Below are 16,017 nucleotides of genomic sequence, written 5' to 3' on the forward strand. Positions count from 1 at the left end.
ACATGTTTTAGAAGCAGGTTGGCAGGAGCGACATGGAGGGGTGCCAGGGAGCGAGCGGGGCTGGCGAATGGGGTGAGAGAGAAAGAGAGGGAGGGAACAGGTGAGTGTGTGTGCAGCACAATATGCAGGCAAGCTGCGAGTTCAAAGATGTCCGTGTGTGTGTTTGTACGCTGTTTATCCGTGCGCACCCGTGTGCTTGTAACTATGTCTGCGTTTGCGTGCATGAGCATGCGGATGTCTACTCATTCCCGAGGTCAAACGCTCACTCACAAATGAAATCTAGCAACGTGAGTGCCCGGAAGCCTCAGCTGGGCTCGCACGGCAGCTGATCTTGCAAGCCTCAGTGGAGCTGTCTCAACGAGGCAGGGTAGCAAGCGCCGAGCCTGGGGGGGGAGGAGGGGGAGGGGGAATAGAGGGGGGGGGGGGGGGCTGAGAGCAGAAGGAGGGGGTGGTCACCTCACGTGAACCGCTGCCAAAAAGCGGGCTTCTGTCGCCGGGAAGAGAAGCCCCATGCTGGCACACTGCATCAGCTGAGAAACTAGAAAGCAGCATTGCGAGGTCAGCGGCAGTGCTGGGACGAGATAATGAGAGAACAGAAATGGCAAAGAGCGCCCATAAACTATGCTAGAAAAAAAAAAAACTACTTCATGTTTTATGAAACTGCCCCCACTGCTCAAAATAGTAACAAATATAATGAAGTATTGAAAACAACCATGTGACCAATTACAAGCAGGATGATGACATAGCAGAAAAAACGCTAAGATCTCATTCATAAAAGAACAGAATTATAGTTTCAACAGAGGCGAAGGCTTTTGTGTCTTCAGTCTGACATATTCGTAGATTTACAATCAAAGCGGCGTTATTTACATGAGAAAAGGGCGTCTTGGAAGTCAAATCCGCAGCCTCACACTGACATACATACTGCACTGCTCTTATAAAAGCAGCTATGATGGATCAGCCGCGGCTATTGTGTCGTATAATCTAGTCTTTTGCAGTCGTACATGATAATCCACTGTAGGTGGTATAGTGATGCATGGGATTTAGACTAGTTGCCATGTCACCAGACTGCCTCGTATGATGCCCCCCCTGCCCCTGGGTGGTCGCTGACCTCCTTCCAGCCGCATTATGCTCCTCTGTCTCATAGTGATCTCTGCAACATACATATAAAGTACAGCACAGTACAACAAAGAGCCAGGCACTGTGATTGGGCGATATCCTCTCATAGTGAAAGAGGAAACTGACTTTTCAAACTAAAGGGCCTGTGAGGAGATTATTGTGGGAAAAACTGGAGTCAAGTTCAAACACCAATCAACTGTGATCATATTTAAGGTAAAGGTCAAAACTGAATAAAATACCAAAGATTATTAAACATGTTATAGAGAATTTAAGTAATGAGTCCTAAAACCAGGAACCGGCCCCTCCTGGTTCCCTCGACTCAAAGTCAATGGGGTTAGATAAAGTCTGTGGTTAACATAAACTGAAAAGACTTTTAGGACATATAATACCTCAGTAATTACCCTACTCTTAAAATCGGCAGTTGTTAACAAGTGGCTGAATGAACGTCATCATGCCGAATACAGTTTCACAGCCTCGTAGCGCCGGTGATGCAACCATATAACTTTTACAGCCTAATGATAGCTATTTTTTTTACATATAGGCTCCAAAAATCCTCCAAACTCTGTTCCTTTGTGGAGATTATTTTGCGAACAACACGTGTAAGTATCATAAACATTTGTTCTCTACAAAGACCATTTTCCATAATAATCCAAAATCCAATGGAAAAATCTCATAGACTCAAGATAATCCACAGACCTTATTGTGAGCAACCAAACTACACCCGCCAACCGTATCACTGCGCAGAAGAAGCATGCATCTACTGCCAGCTAACGTTACGGCCCAGCTGAGGACATCCTGAGCCGTCACAAGCACTGGTCTGTTGTCTAGGAGCAGATGCACACTTCTCTTTGTGCAGTGATACTATTGGCGGGTGTAGTTTGATAGAAAGAAAATGGTTCCTTTATGAAACTGCTTACAACAAGGTCTGTGGATTGTCTTGAGTAACTGGGTCATGATATCTGGAAAGAGACATAACTGTAGCACAACTGTAACTGTGTGTTTTTAAATACATTTTTTGTCACTTTGAGCACGTCGAGCTGAGTGCCAATCTAGTTTGATAAATAACACCGTCCATAAGCACTGCAGGTAAGAGATAAAATATGTATTTTTGATTTTGGGGCTGAACTGTCCCTTTAACTATATAACTACACGTCACTCTGTTGTCTGGAGTTTTACTGTGATCTGTTTTGATCTGGCTAAAACCTGTGGTTACTGTGGCATTGTTTAACACGACAGCACTCAGAGGAATTCAAGAGACAGTGGTGTAATTGTTTACAGAGCAGCCAAATAAAGTCACGTTGTTTTAATGAAGAAGTCAGTCAATTCAAATTGCGACCATGATCTGATTTCATGCTGCATGTGTTGTTGTGTTTTGTAGAAAGCCACTCTATTTTAATGCCAGTCGAATGCTTTTAATTTGAAGCAGCTGCAGTCGGGAATGTTGGGTCAGCATTAGCAGGAACTCTGTAACAGCTGCAGGAGAGTCAACAGTTAACTCTGAGGCCGACATCAATGAGATTTAATTAAAAACAGTGACCCTAGATTACATGGATGCATCATTTCCTATGAATCCTTTGTGCACAGTTAAACAACTGGAATTTAGGGTGGGAATGGCGGACTCCGCCACTAACGTATATAAAACCTACTATATAGGGAGGTAATTAAAGGATGTAAATACATTGAATGGTTATTTTGGAAAAAATGCAGACCATAAATAATACCTTAAATCTTAAAGATTATAACTTTAAAGACCTTTATTTTACAACTTACACATACAATTGGTAACTTTTACAGCACTTTTTAGACAGTGTTGCTGCTGCTGCTGCTATGAGTACTGTATTCCTGTAGTTAAAAGCCGATATTCCACATTTTAAAGGGGCCACTGCATACAACATTTATGCAAATATTTTGCCATCAAAAGCCTTGTGTTACTGAAATGTCAATAGAAATGTCGTCAGAAGTCTTTTGTTTGAAATGGAAACAGGAAGTAGGTATTTCTCCATTTACCCTCATATTGTGCAAACTGAAAAAGAAACACGTCAATTTAGACAAAACCCCCATTTAACTTGTTAAATGTTTGTACACTCGCATGAGGTGGTATTTCAGGCGATTTCAAAAAAGCCATATTTAGGAAAACTGCAATGGAAAAAAACATTTCTCTCTTTCATAGGTCACATGATGCTGTGTCTGTGTGCTTGTCAGTAGGAACTGGCTCCCTCATGATGCAGCCGGAGCTACAAGAGCTGTTACTGCATCACATAACTCTGAGAAAGTTGAGCGGATCATCCAGAAGTTTTGAATCCACAATTTCTCTGTGAAATCGTTTGACTATCACCTTCCCGAAATCCCTCATACGTGGCCGCTCCCACGTATGAGGGGCTTGCCTTTCCATTATCGTTTGCATAACGCCTATGTCGCCTCAATTGGAAATAATGGGTGCTGCTATAGAGATAAACCTGCTAATGTTCTGAACATCCATCGCCATGCTTCTTGAGTGTTATCGCCAGAGAAGTGACATAAAATCATTCAGTTGAAACACAGTCATCTCGCAATTGTGTTTTATCGACAATTCTAAAATATTTGCACAAATCTGCAATGGAAACCCGCCTACTGTTGAGTTAAAAATAAATATTTGTATCTTTTTATGACTGTGAGCAATGACAGTTTGTACGATGTCCAGCTGCTCGTGTCGAAAGTGTGGTTGCTCTAACTGTTAACACGTGCGCCGAAATAAAAACAAGAGCTTCTGCAACTGGTTACTTATGTGCAGTAAGGCTATTTGTAGCGCTACGAGCAGGCAGAGGAATATGATGTTTTCACAGATTGTCTCATGTGCAGGTATATTAACGGTTTCAGCAATTATGAAAAAAACTTGATTTATAAAAGCTGCCAACTGTAGCTTTAATGTAAAGCACTTTGAGCTGCATCACATGTATGAAAACATCTATAAATGCGAGTGTGTTATCACATTGTACCTGCATGTTTAGGAGAGCTTTTGTTTCTTTCTACACTCCAAATAAAGACGACTTTAAGGTACACCTTCATGCACTAAACAGAAACACTTAGGTGTAATGGGGGAGATGGTTGGCCAAAGGCATTTGGAGACTGTGGAGGTGGAGCGTGGTGGGGGAGCGGGGTGGAGGAGGTTGGGGGGGTCGTCTTTTTAAGCCAGCAGAAAGGTTTTACTCTGACACACATCCCACTTGTTATGACATGTAGAGGCACATCTAAAAGCAAACTCCTAAGAGGTTGCTGAGGGCGACCTCAGTAATATGCAAATGAATTCCACCGGAGCATCTTAGACAATGCACAAAGCTGTCTAAACTGGAAGCCTATTAATACATTAAGTTATGAAGCTCCGTTGTGTTCGGAGGAAACAGCTCGGCACTGCGAGAGCACTGTGTGAACCTAAACTTTTTCTGACCCAATTACCTTAGCTGATCTGTTCCGACTCCTCTGGCCTGTACCGTTACTGGAGCTACGCTGCCATTTGTATCTCTTCCAAGATTCCTCATGAACATTTCATGCGAGGTGTCTTATAAATTATGAGGGCTCCTCCAGCTGACATTATGAGGGAAAATGGCAAAGCCTGCCTTTTCTTCTCCGGCTCTTATCATAAAACAAAGGCTAGCTCAAACCAGGAGGAAAGGCTTTCCCGACAGCTCCGAGTCCTGCGTGGAGTACAGTATGCCCAAATGAATCTCTCTGTTTATTTCCGATGACGATCTCTCCGCCATCTGATAATGACATTACCGAAACATTTATGCCGCGGCTCAAAAATCTCACTGGAAAATCACATAAATATTGATTGGGTATTAAATTTTCACATCGTTTTTAATTCTATACACTGAACATCAGGGATCACATGACTGAATTCTCAACCTGTCATTTTAAAAAAAAGGAATAAAAAGCAGATTCTCTGCGGCAGAATGAACTACACTGCATAACTATCATCATCACTAATTGTAAATAATGCAGAGCATCTCATCCTTTCAATTATTCAGCTTTATGTCCTGGTTTTGGTTGACAGAAATGTAGTGATGACAAAATATTGTAAGTTCCCTCTGATGCACAAATGCCAAGGCATCTGTACTGCAAGCTGAGTAGCTGTGTCTTATTAGATTTCCACAAACACAGTACACCTACGCACAACCTAAGTGGATTAAATATGACGGATGATGACATTTGGAGAAAAGGCTCTTTCAGATTACTCAAATCTAATCTGGAACTCTAAATCAGGACTAATCAGTTGCTTTTCAAAGATGCTTCAATCACAGGAGGAATTTCTGGCTCACAAACTGGGTTTCTCGCAAGAAAAGACGTTCTTTTATACTGCACAATTTTCAGGTTTTTTTGAGGAGTGCTCGCATTTGAGAACGGCTGCTTTTTATGTGCCACACGAAAAAAAAAGTCTTCATTGCCGTGGCTGGTGTAATTCCCACACTGATGTTGTTGTTACATCCAAAAAAGGACTTTAATTTGCAAAGATTCACAGCACTTCATTGATTCATTTCTGATGCATTTCACTTTGTAAACACAAATTATGGTCATTTGTACATTTTCATTAATTTTTGATTACATCTTTGACTTGAAATGTTGATCAGTTATGCAATCTTTTAATAACAGAGGTATCTCCATAAGCCATTTTTGGTTTTAACCCTTTGAAAACCTGAATAAATTGGTTAGATTTTTTAAAACATAGGGAGAGAGCAATGAGCAACTTGGCAAGAAATGTCCTTCAAAAAAGAAATGAATAAATTTAAGAATTGGAAAATTCTCCAAAAAAACAAAAATGAAAATAGGGGAAATATCAAGTTCTGTTTACATTTTTAAAATTATTATTATAGATAATAAATAAGCATATTCATTTAATATTTTAGCATTTTTAAGGCAATTAAATAATTTGTTTTTAATATTATCCCTTTATACTTATTTTCAGGTTTTTGTTTTGTGTTTTTGTTTGTTTTTACTTTTTTTGGGGGCAATTTACTTTTTTTTTTTTTTTTTTTACACTATTATCATTATTTTTAGCTTACATTTTTGGGGTAACAAACAAGGTAATTACCTTGTTTGTTTTTAAATTATTGTTCCTTTATATTTATTTTCAGGGTTTTTTTGGGGGGGGGGGGGGGGGTCTTTTTTTTTTTTTTTTTTACATTATAATTAGTTTTTTTTTCTTTTATTTTTTTGGGGCTTATTTCAGGTAAGTTCATTTTTTACTAAAGTTACTCCTTTTTACTTTTTGACTAAAATCTTGCTAATTTTTTGAGGCACTTTTTAGTTTCTTAAGTTGCTCATTGCTTTCTTCCCATGTTTTTGAAACACTCGGGCTTCACAGGGTTAACCTCCCCTGCACAACGTTTTAACTTTTTTTTAACCGTCTTTTCTTACACATGTATGTGCAAACTAAACTAAACCAAAAAGAGCATGATAATGTTGTGTAACTACAGATACTGAATCTGTGACATCACAGAGCCGCAGTGTAACGTTAATTCAATTCAATTAACCCCCTCTGGACCAATGAAAACTCTGCAGAGCTGTTTCAGCTGACAAGCTCATCACAGACATTAGTGACACCAATAAAAACTTTGCTATAGGAAGACAATGATCCAGTCCAGTAGCTTGTAGAGATCGCAGCCCCACTTTGATTAATCTTGTTAAATTACTAGCCTTAGGGTTCCAACTTCCTGTACCCCAACAAAAAAAATAAAAAAGAAGAGAGAAGAGGCTTGTGTGCCATTAGATTCCTTGTAATTACAAAAGTCTTATGCTCTGGGACTGATAATCCCACAGCTTTGCATATACAGTAAAGAAAAACGCCGGACTAAAGTTACCGTGTTGGTGATGTGTACATTATTCAGCGGGGGAGGACGGGGACTCAGTGGATTTGCAGAACGGCATGTGCCTGTGCTTGAACTCTCCTCCTAATGAGTCCCTGCAGTCAGGCTCCTGCCCTCATCCTCTTTCTATCTCTCAGTGAATTCAGCTGTCGCTTGTTTAACCACAAAGATGACCCTCCTCGCTCCCTCCACACACACACACAAATACACACTCCCCCCCCACCTCACTCCACTCCAGTAACAGCCAGCCGCTGTCAGCTGGGGACGCACACGCTATCCCTAACTTGTTCTGGCTACCTCAGCTCACATATGACCCATTTCTCAACTCCCATGTCCTTGTTTCACTAGCCTTCAGCCACTCAGCCTTATAGTGGCAACTGCATGCATGGTATAGCAGTACACAGAGTTCAAGTCAGGACTGCATTCACCCAAAAAATTAGGCCAACAAGGCTTTGAGGGCCTCTGTAAAAAATGACTACACTTTGCTTAAGCCAGCAGATCCATTTGACCTACGTCTAATGTGGACCAATTAAGGTCTTTACATCAGTGTGCACCAACGTGAAGCCGAATATCCCTTAATACTGGTTAAATACACGTCCCTGTAGCTATAATACACCTACACATGCTATCATGGGTGTGCTGTGCGATTATGTGCTGATATAAAGCCAGCTTCAGAGTCCTATTGAATGTATTGAGTGAGGTATCTAATGGGCATGGGAATTAATTCCAGGGCAAAGGGGATTAAAGGCTAGAGAAGAGAGCAGCAGAGGGCTGGCACGCTGGCAGCGGAGGGTACAGAGGGCGGGAAAAATAGAAAATGAAATATAAATGCACAGAATCCTTCTCTTTTGAATCCTATTTTGCGAAATAGTATTGAATGGGTATTTTGTTTAATCCTGGCGGTTATATTTTTTAATTTTTTTTTTTTAAATGAGAACAAAATTAAATATCTTCAGAGGAAGAAAAAAAAGAAGAGAAATACTGTAAAAAAAATAGCGCTGGACAATCAAACAAGATTCAGAGTTTTATCAAAATCGGGATGTTTCATCTGTCCAAAGCCTTTATCTCTCCTTCTCATTATACCCCGAGCAGGAGTCACGTCTTATCCTTTGATCACACTGATATAGTTTTGAGACTCTACCTTGAGGTCTGCTTCCCAGACTGGTGGATCTGCTGCTGTGTCTACACCACCAAATCAACAGATAAGACGAATACTGGCTTAACCTCGTCTGTATCACACACACCTGCACCGAAGTCTGCAGCCTCCAGCCATTTTCCAAAAAACATTGTTCTTGTGATACAAAACTAACTTTGTGGGTCACTGGGTGGGCTAATCTAGGAAACCTAACCCACTGTCCCACATTGGTTTATTCCTAAATGTGGCTTTGGTTTGGTTTGTAGCAAAACCAGGAGTTTTGGACAACTTCAGACTGTATAAAAGAAGTGGACTTAGCTGACATTTTTTTTGTGGACAACTCTTTTGAAGCCTGAAGTTCGGCATTTTGGTCATCCCCATCATGTTGGTTTGGAGCCACAGGTGACCATAGCCACTTCTACTTTAAAGCCCGGTGTACATTGTGCGATTTTGGGCTATGCTGTATAAAGAATGACCATCGTAACAGAAACGTGGCGATATCTTTGCTTGTGGCTCTAAACTTTTTATAGAATTAAATAACTCATTAAAACTGAACTTATCATAAAAATGTCACTTGTACAAACATCCGGAGGATGAGAACTACCTTCAGCAACAGAAATCATCTTTGGGAAAAACGTATTTAGCGTGGACTTTGAGTTTATAGTTTGGTCTATGTTGTATTCACTAACCTGGAGGGGCGGGCTCTATGACCTATACTGCAGTCAGACACCAGGGGGCGATCCGGATTTTAAAGTAACATTTTGGGGGAGCTGTCATGTTGTCCATCTTTATATACAGTCTATGGTCACAGACATGAGGAAATACAAGTATATCTGTTTTACTCAAACTTTCCTTTTTCTCTTTCAAAATAAAAGGCCTCTTGCAACGTTTCTGTCGACAGAATCCTATCAGTTGTTGACACAAGGCATTTTAGTGTGAAATACTTGCAGGACCATGTTGTTGACAATGTAGGAACTTGCATGACTTCATAAATGAGTGCAAAATGTGCTTTTAATTGTGGAAATAAGCGTCGCAGCAACAGTGCTGCCTGCGTGAACACCACGAGTGTGCAAGACGCTGCAGTTTGGCAAAGTTGCCGTCACGCGCTGCTCATGCATGAAGTGTGTCCAGGCGTTAAACTCTGTCCACTGTTGTCTACAGTCTGACAGTTCTTCAGACTGTTTCGCCTCTTAGTTTCACATAATGTCACAGCGATCAGAAAAGCTCATAATGAGATTGTTGCTACCTGCACCAACGTTTTCAGGGATTGCCTCTGAATCATAAATGTGTGTGTGCCTGCAGAGCTGTTCTCACTATTAGTGTAACATTGAATCAAACAGTGACTCACGGGTTAATTTTAGCCACTTTGCTACTCTCACCAATGAATGCCACACTGTGAAGTGACTGTTGCCGTGTCACAGGCGACACAGAACCACTTGTAGCAGAAATGATCATATGCTTTTGTTTGGCGACGGAGCTCTGAAGTGTATGACTCAGGGAGCCTCCCCAACACAACACAGAGCAGACTCGCATCACTACAATATGTCACACATAACAGGCACAAAGTAGAGCAGGGGGAGGCTGAGGTGGAGGGGAAAATCAATTAGTAACAAGCAGCGGGTCATTAGGAGTGAGTGAGAGCTTGTTAGATCTCAATGATAAGTTGTGGTTTTTCGTGACGTCAGTGCTCGGCGACAGCTATTGAAATGCTTCATGCATGTACTCAAGAAACATTCGTCTTAATTACTGCAGACATAAGATGACAGTGGATCGGGAAGCTTTTACATGGAGATTATAGTCAGTGGGTTTAAAAGTAAATAGTTCCTTTTGTGCCTTTTGAATGTTTGCTTAATCCATTTTTCTTTGACCAAACTCAAGATATGGTGTTGTTTTTTTCCATCTGACTATGTTTTAAACATTATTTCTGACAGGATATCTACAGGGATTTACTCATTAAATTGCAGTTCAGTATTTTTTTAAAAATGTGATATTTTGACAACACTGTATACTGCCTATATGAAAAACATAATGTTGCCTCTATTTATTTGGTCTGTTATCTACAGAAACAGCCTTTTGCTGCTGTATATCTGTGACTAGTTTGATAAACAAGCGGAAACACTGTAATGTGGAAAAGATGTAGTATCCAGACTTGAAAACTCAGACAGTAAACATTTTGTTTGACGTCATTTACTGCAGTTGGGATTTATACAAATCATTAATGTCAAAAGATGATTTGTATAAATCCCAACTGCAGTCCACCCCAAAATGAAAATCAGTCATTATCCTTTCACCCTCATGCTGACAGAAAGTCAGGCAAAGTTTTACAGTCCACAAAAAACTGCCGGAGTTTCACTTGGAAAAGGAGTCGCATTCATCTCCCAAACAATAGAAGCGAATGGTGACTGGGATTCATAATGGTAATTAATAACTTTTAAACAGCGAATTATATCAACATGCTTTAGAAAGTTATGTTAAGTTGAGAATTTCAGCATATAAAATGTTGGAACGCGTTTTTCACTGAAAACGCAGAGGATAACCTTATAATTGTAACTTGCTGAGGAAAGCTGAGATGTAGATCAAAACTCATTTAGCAGTCCAAAACGACAAAAATGTTTTAAAATTCGGTTAAATTAATCCATTAACAGACAGAGCCAGTATTAAATATGACTTTAAGTGAGCCAGACTGAAACTTCAAGTCCTCCTGAATCAAATGATGTATGGCACTTGATGCTGACTGCTAGAAAGGGTTAAAAAATCAATACAGGGGGTCAGGCGCCGCCAAAAATTGCTCTAGGCCTTTATGGGTTAATTTCATCATTAACGCCTACTGTGGTTTTTCCTACTGTGGCATGTCACAATATGTTCTGAGAAGAAGCACAATAGTTACCGTATGTGTGTGTGAGAGATGATCTTTCTTACCAAAATACTCCTCAGATGGTGGGTGGTCCATGTCAAACAGCATCTTCTTGGTCAGGCGCTCCAGCTCGTCCTCGGGGTGGGCCATCGGAGCGCTGCCCTGAAAAACCAGAGAGAGGAACATAGTTGTGATTCACAAAGCCGAGCGAGGTAATGAGGAACATTTTCAGCGGTTTATTGCATTTATTTCCAGCTCCCTGATGAATGTCACCTGCGCTCAGTGACTTACAAATGCTGCTTAAAACTGCAAGGATATATTGCTTTACAAAAAAAAACGTCCAGGTTCGACTTAAAGATTCACAAAAACCTGACTTCAATAAATCAGGATGAAGCGCTCTCTCAAGGTCAAACAAAACACATTGAGTGTAATTAAAATGCAGCGGACGGTCTTCAGCCTGCCTCCCTCCTCTGAGATATCTGACCCTGGCTCAGGCCCCAGTGGTGTGCAGCCCAGAAGGTTGTGCATATCCTTCTGTGCAATACAAGCATGTGGAAAAAAGTGTGACCCTGACTAATCCTTGTATTTTTGGAAAAAAATAATGATAACAGAAGGAAAAGGGGAGGCAAACATTAGAGGGAAGCTGCTTTTTAAGTCTTGTGCATTTGGGTGATAGGTCAGGAGATAGCTATTTTTTCGCACTCGGAGCACAAAAGACTTTAGGTGTGAGCTGTGTCGAGGCCTAATCTGTGAGAGATTTCAGAAGGATGACATAACTCTCTGAAGATGCCACTTCCTTCCTTTCCTTGTGAGCCCGGCCTCCCTCTTATCATGCAGTCTCTGACATCTTCCCGCTGTGTGTCTGTATGGGGTTGACGTGTCGTGCCTGACATTTTCTGCCAATCATCCGCAGAGCAGCAGAAATCCCCCATCCCCCCCCAGCCTCCAGCCCCGGCTCACGGCACAATCCCGTCACAGGTGTGTGTCCTTTGCAGACACCCTGGAGGCCTGAACTTGACTCCTTTCGTGCTGCGCGGCTGAGCTTTTTCAGAAATCAGTGACACTCGGATGACCTTCCCTAGATCTGGGGCCGGCTGGATCTTTACAGTAGATTTGATTTTCAATATTGTAACGCGGGCTCAGATCTGAGCTGACCTTTGAGGTGTTCCTAATTGTGACGTCTGGGAGCAGGGTGGATGGTCGCCACCGATCCGGTTTTGTATTTATTCATCCGCGGTTTACTGTGACACATAAAGGAATCAGATTTGTCAATAAGACATTGAGTGAGAAAATGTTTTTGTATTCAGAATGAAAGAGTAATTACAGATCGTGACTTCTGGTGTTATTGATGAGTACATTTGTATGCACGTAATTTTCATTCATTTGACTCATTGTGTGTGTGTCAGTCAAAGTTTCAGGAATAGAAAGAAAGTAGGTGTAAATTCAACAATGCTTTTTCCGTTAATATATTTGAACTTAATCAGGTAAAAGTCTCACTGAAATTAAAAACAAAACACTTTAAAGTTTTTATTTTTAATTGTTTTAATTGTTAAAAATTGTTATTATTATTATTATTATTATTATTATATTTATTATTATTTTTTAAAAAAATTCTGAGCATCACTGCATCATGGGATGGCAGTCAGCTGTCAGAGCTGGTTGGCAGGCAAAGCTGTGCATAATTGTAAAGTGATTTGTCAATTATCTTTTTTTGTGAAACTCAACAGAATTTTAAAATGAAGGGAAAAAAAGGGATTCAATAAAAAAATTAAGAGCAAGGATATATATCAAGAGCTTTTTTTCCCCAATCTACTAAAATTAACTAAAATTACTCCATAGAAATCAGCTCAGACAATTTTTGGTCGTTCTGTACATTATTCGTTTCGTTTCGTTTTTTACACCTTTATGTACACAGAAAAGAAAGAACCAGCCCCTGGAGAGATTATATATAAAACCAACCAGTGCAAATGTCTGCTGACTCACAGAAAAGACCATTTAGCAAAAGCATGCAGTGCACAGTTTTCACAGCCAGTTGTAAAGAGCACAACACAATGGTATACAGTATAGCTTCTTTAGGCACAGCGCAGGTGCACTCATGAAGAGTGATTCGCTGCGGGGTAAAGATAAAAAATAAAGCATTGCTGAAGCAAGCATTGCCCCCCCACAATTTTTTTCCATATTCTCTGATCAAAATCCAATTGCGTTTTCTTCTTGTGAAGCAAAATATTATGTTGGCTTATGTAAGTTTTTAACCAAGGAGACTTCTGGGTATCATGTAAACATTGGCGTGCAGGGACCGTGAGCTCTCGTTGGTCTTGCACAGGCGTGCACACGTGAACGCGGCTCCAACACTAGGAGAAAACAAGGCTAAAAACACGAAACCAGTGACGTTTTTCAAAACACCTTGTTACATTGGAGCTTCAGGTCACTTGGATTACTTCAGACGAGCAGCATGGAGACACTTTGTTGTTTTATTCTGTATTTTTTTTTAAGTTTGAATCCTGGTCACCATTTGCTTCAATTGTTGGGAGATAAACGCCTTTTCCCGGTGAACCTCTGTCAGTGTTTTGTGGATGATAAAACTTCACTTCATTTCCATCATCATGAGGGTGAGTGGCTAATGACTGACTTTTCATTTTGGGGGCGAACTTTCCCTTTAAGTTAAATGACGGGGTAATAGACAAACACTGTATTTACTGCAGTCTATTTAAAGAAAGTGTTGCTGCTAATTGGTCCCACTTTAGTCTTCACATCATTTTTTTAACATTATGTGTGATTAAACATATATTTACAATACACAAGTTGGTTCAGCTCCAAGTGAAGCGGTAACAATGAGGGGGCCCTCAAACAAAATCCTGCTTTGGCCGCTTAAAAGTGTGGTGCCAGCCCTGGAAGCTACAGACTCTTGAAATGTTTTTTTCATTCAGACTTTCAACTTTTAACTTTAAACTTGGAAACAAGATTTTTAATTTGTGGTTTGAATGACGAATTCTGATCAATAATAATACCAAAACACTTGCATGTTGTGACCATTTTGGTTTCAACCTCTTGAGCAGTTAAGATCTAAGCCAGATTTAATGCAACTTTTTTGCTGTTTGAAAATAGTATGAACTTACAGCAACTTTAAAACATTAAAGGTGTTCATGCAAAAGCGCCGCAGGTTTGGTGTGAGGAAATGCGACGCTCTAAAGAGTTTATTTCCAGAGACAGTGAGAAATGCTGAGCTCTGATTACTGTCCACGATGTATCAAGCAGCGTCTAGGACTTTATGATGCATGACTTTTTGCTCGGCCCCGGCTCAGGATGCAGCAGGCCTGATAATGGAAGCCCAAACAGTGAGCCTCATTAACTCTGAGGGATCGACACATTCGACGTGCAAATCTCTCCGCCACGCCGGAGCGCTCTCTAGAGAGCAGCTGGGCCGCAGCTCCTGGATTCTTTGGCACCTTGTGCCTCCTATAAACGGCCGGGATCACATCATGGAGGATCAGATGAAAGGAACATTTCTGAGTGGTTGGCTGTTCCTCTATTGTCACCTCAAATTACATGGCCTTTTTTTAAAATAATACACAATGGTCAATGGGGGAGGGTGCTGAATTCTAATACAACTACCTGCACAAAAGAAAAGATAATAACGATATTCGTGCGCCTCAAAGAAGCGCTCTTGTTGTCAACAATCTGCTCATTATGCCTGTGTTGTTACTTTGAGACAGTGAAGAGGACGATTTAACACTGTTAATCTTAGCTCCACATCAAAAGCACACTGGAGAGGGAACGAAATGCTGCTATTACCAGAAACAGACTTTTGAGTTTAAGCTTCATTTATAGCTTATCCACTCTTTGACACCCTGCAGCAATGCACTGCCAGAGAGTTTAAAGCACCTTGTTAGGGAGTCTTTTGTGACAGCACGGAATAATTTTTCACTTGAATAAGAGAAAGAAATTGCTTCCCTGCATGCTTTATGATTGCTTCGCAGTTCCTGTTCAGCCTTTCAGAGGCAACAATAGAAACCATACAGCAGCTATACGTGCCGCAGACATTTTTTAGTTACGTCTGGCTCAGTTCAGTAAATTGTTTGCCTACGCCCTCAGGACACCCAGCCGTAGCTTCATTGAAGTTAGTGCTCAAATTCGGATGCGACTGGGTTAACAGCTATTTCCCCGGTATGTCGAGGCTTATAGTTTCAGGTCATCCGCCGTCTGCTTTGTAATCAGTTGTAATATTCCTGAAAAACATCCTGATAGCACATAAAATGCCATCCACTTGACAAACCGTTGTAAAATGCCAGACCACTTAAACTCAAAAACAACAATAATATCTGTAAGTGACCACTGTTGCGTGTCACCTGATGCAGCGTTACGGTGAAAGGTGAGCAGAGTCTGGGAGCCCATCACCGCTCGACTGCCACATCTATGAATAAAGCTGTGTGTGCGCCACCCACTGTGGAATTGGCATTGTGTCAGAACTGATTAAGCGAGGAGCGGAGTGGGCGGAGGGGGCTCAGTATGCGCTCTCACCTGATGCCCTGACAGCATCGTGTCCCACTAAGAAGCAGCAAACCTCGGGCTCTGTCTTTGCTGCAGTGATAGAGAGTGAATGGGAGAGACAACTGTTCTCAGGGCATCTGATTTTACACCTTTGTTAGTGGAGGTGGAACAAAGGAGTACAAGCAAACAGGAAGCGAGAAGTATTTACATATCATCGCCTACTGGGGTGCAGAACTTACAGATCTGTAGGATAAATCCTGGCAGAGCACGGCAAGGGTCAACTCTGCTCGTAGCAACAAAGTTATACATTACTTGAGAAAAACTATTAAACTGAAATTAAAATGTATTTCTACATAGAAAACTCTGTGTGGGTTTGTTGAGAAGTGTCAAAGGTTACTGACCTAATGCATTTCAGAAACAACAAAGTGCTCCAACTCTGTTATTTTGTCTTTTGGATTAGCTACAAGGAGTTTTTAACTGGTTATGAAACACTCAATTTAATACCCATGCCTCTATATGACAAACTCTTTCTATATAGATATTCTCGATGTTTGTCCTCGGGTTCAATTCAGATTTACGTCACG

General features: G+C 40.9%; 1 protein-coding gene across 1 annotated transcript in view; it reads right to left on the bottom strand.

Annotated features, from left to right (window-relative positions):
• Positions 1–16,017, bottom strand: part of LOC121940998 (LIM domain containing preferred translocation partner in lipoma) — a 185,512-nt gene that overhangs the window by 37,220 nt on the left and 132,275 nt on the right. Inside the window, 1 exon segment of the mRNA XM_042483690.1 lies at positions 11,011–11,107. Coding sequence (XP_042339624.1) covers positions 11,011–11,107 — 97 coding nt within the window.

This window comes from Plectropomus leopardus, chromosome 3 (assembly GCF_008729295.1).
Source record: "Plectropomus leopardus isolate mb chromosome 3, YSFRI_Pleo_2.0, whole genome shotgun sequence".
Taxonomy (NCBI): Eukaryota; Metazoa; Chordata; class Actinopteri; order Perciformes; family Serranidae; genus Plectropomus; species Plectropomus leopardus.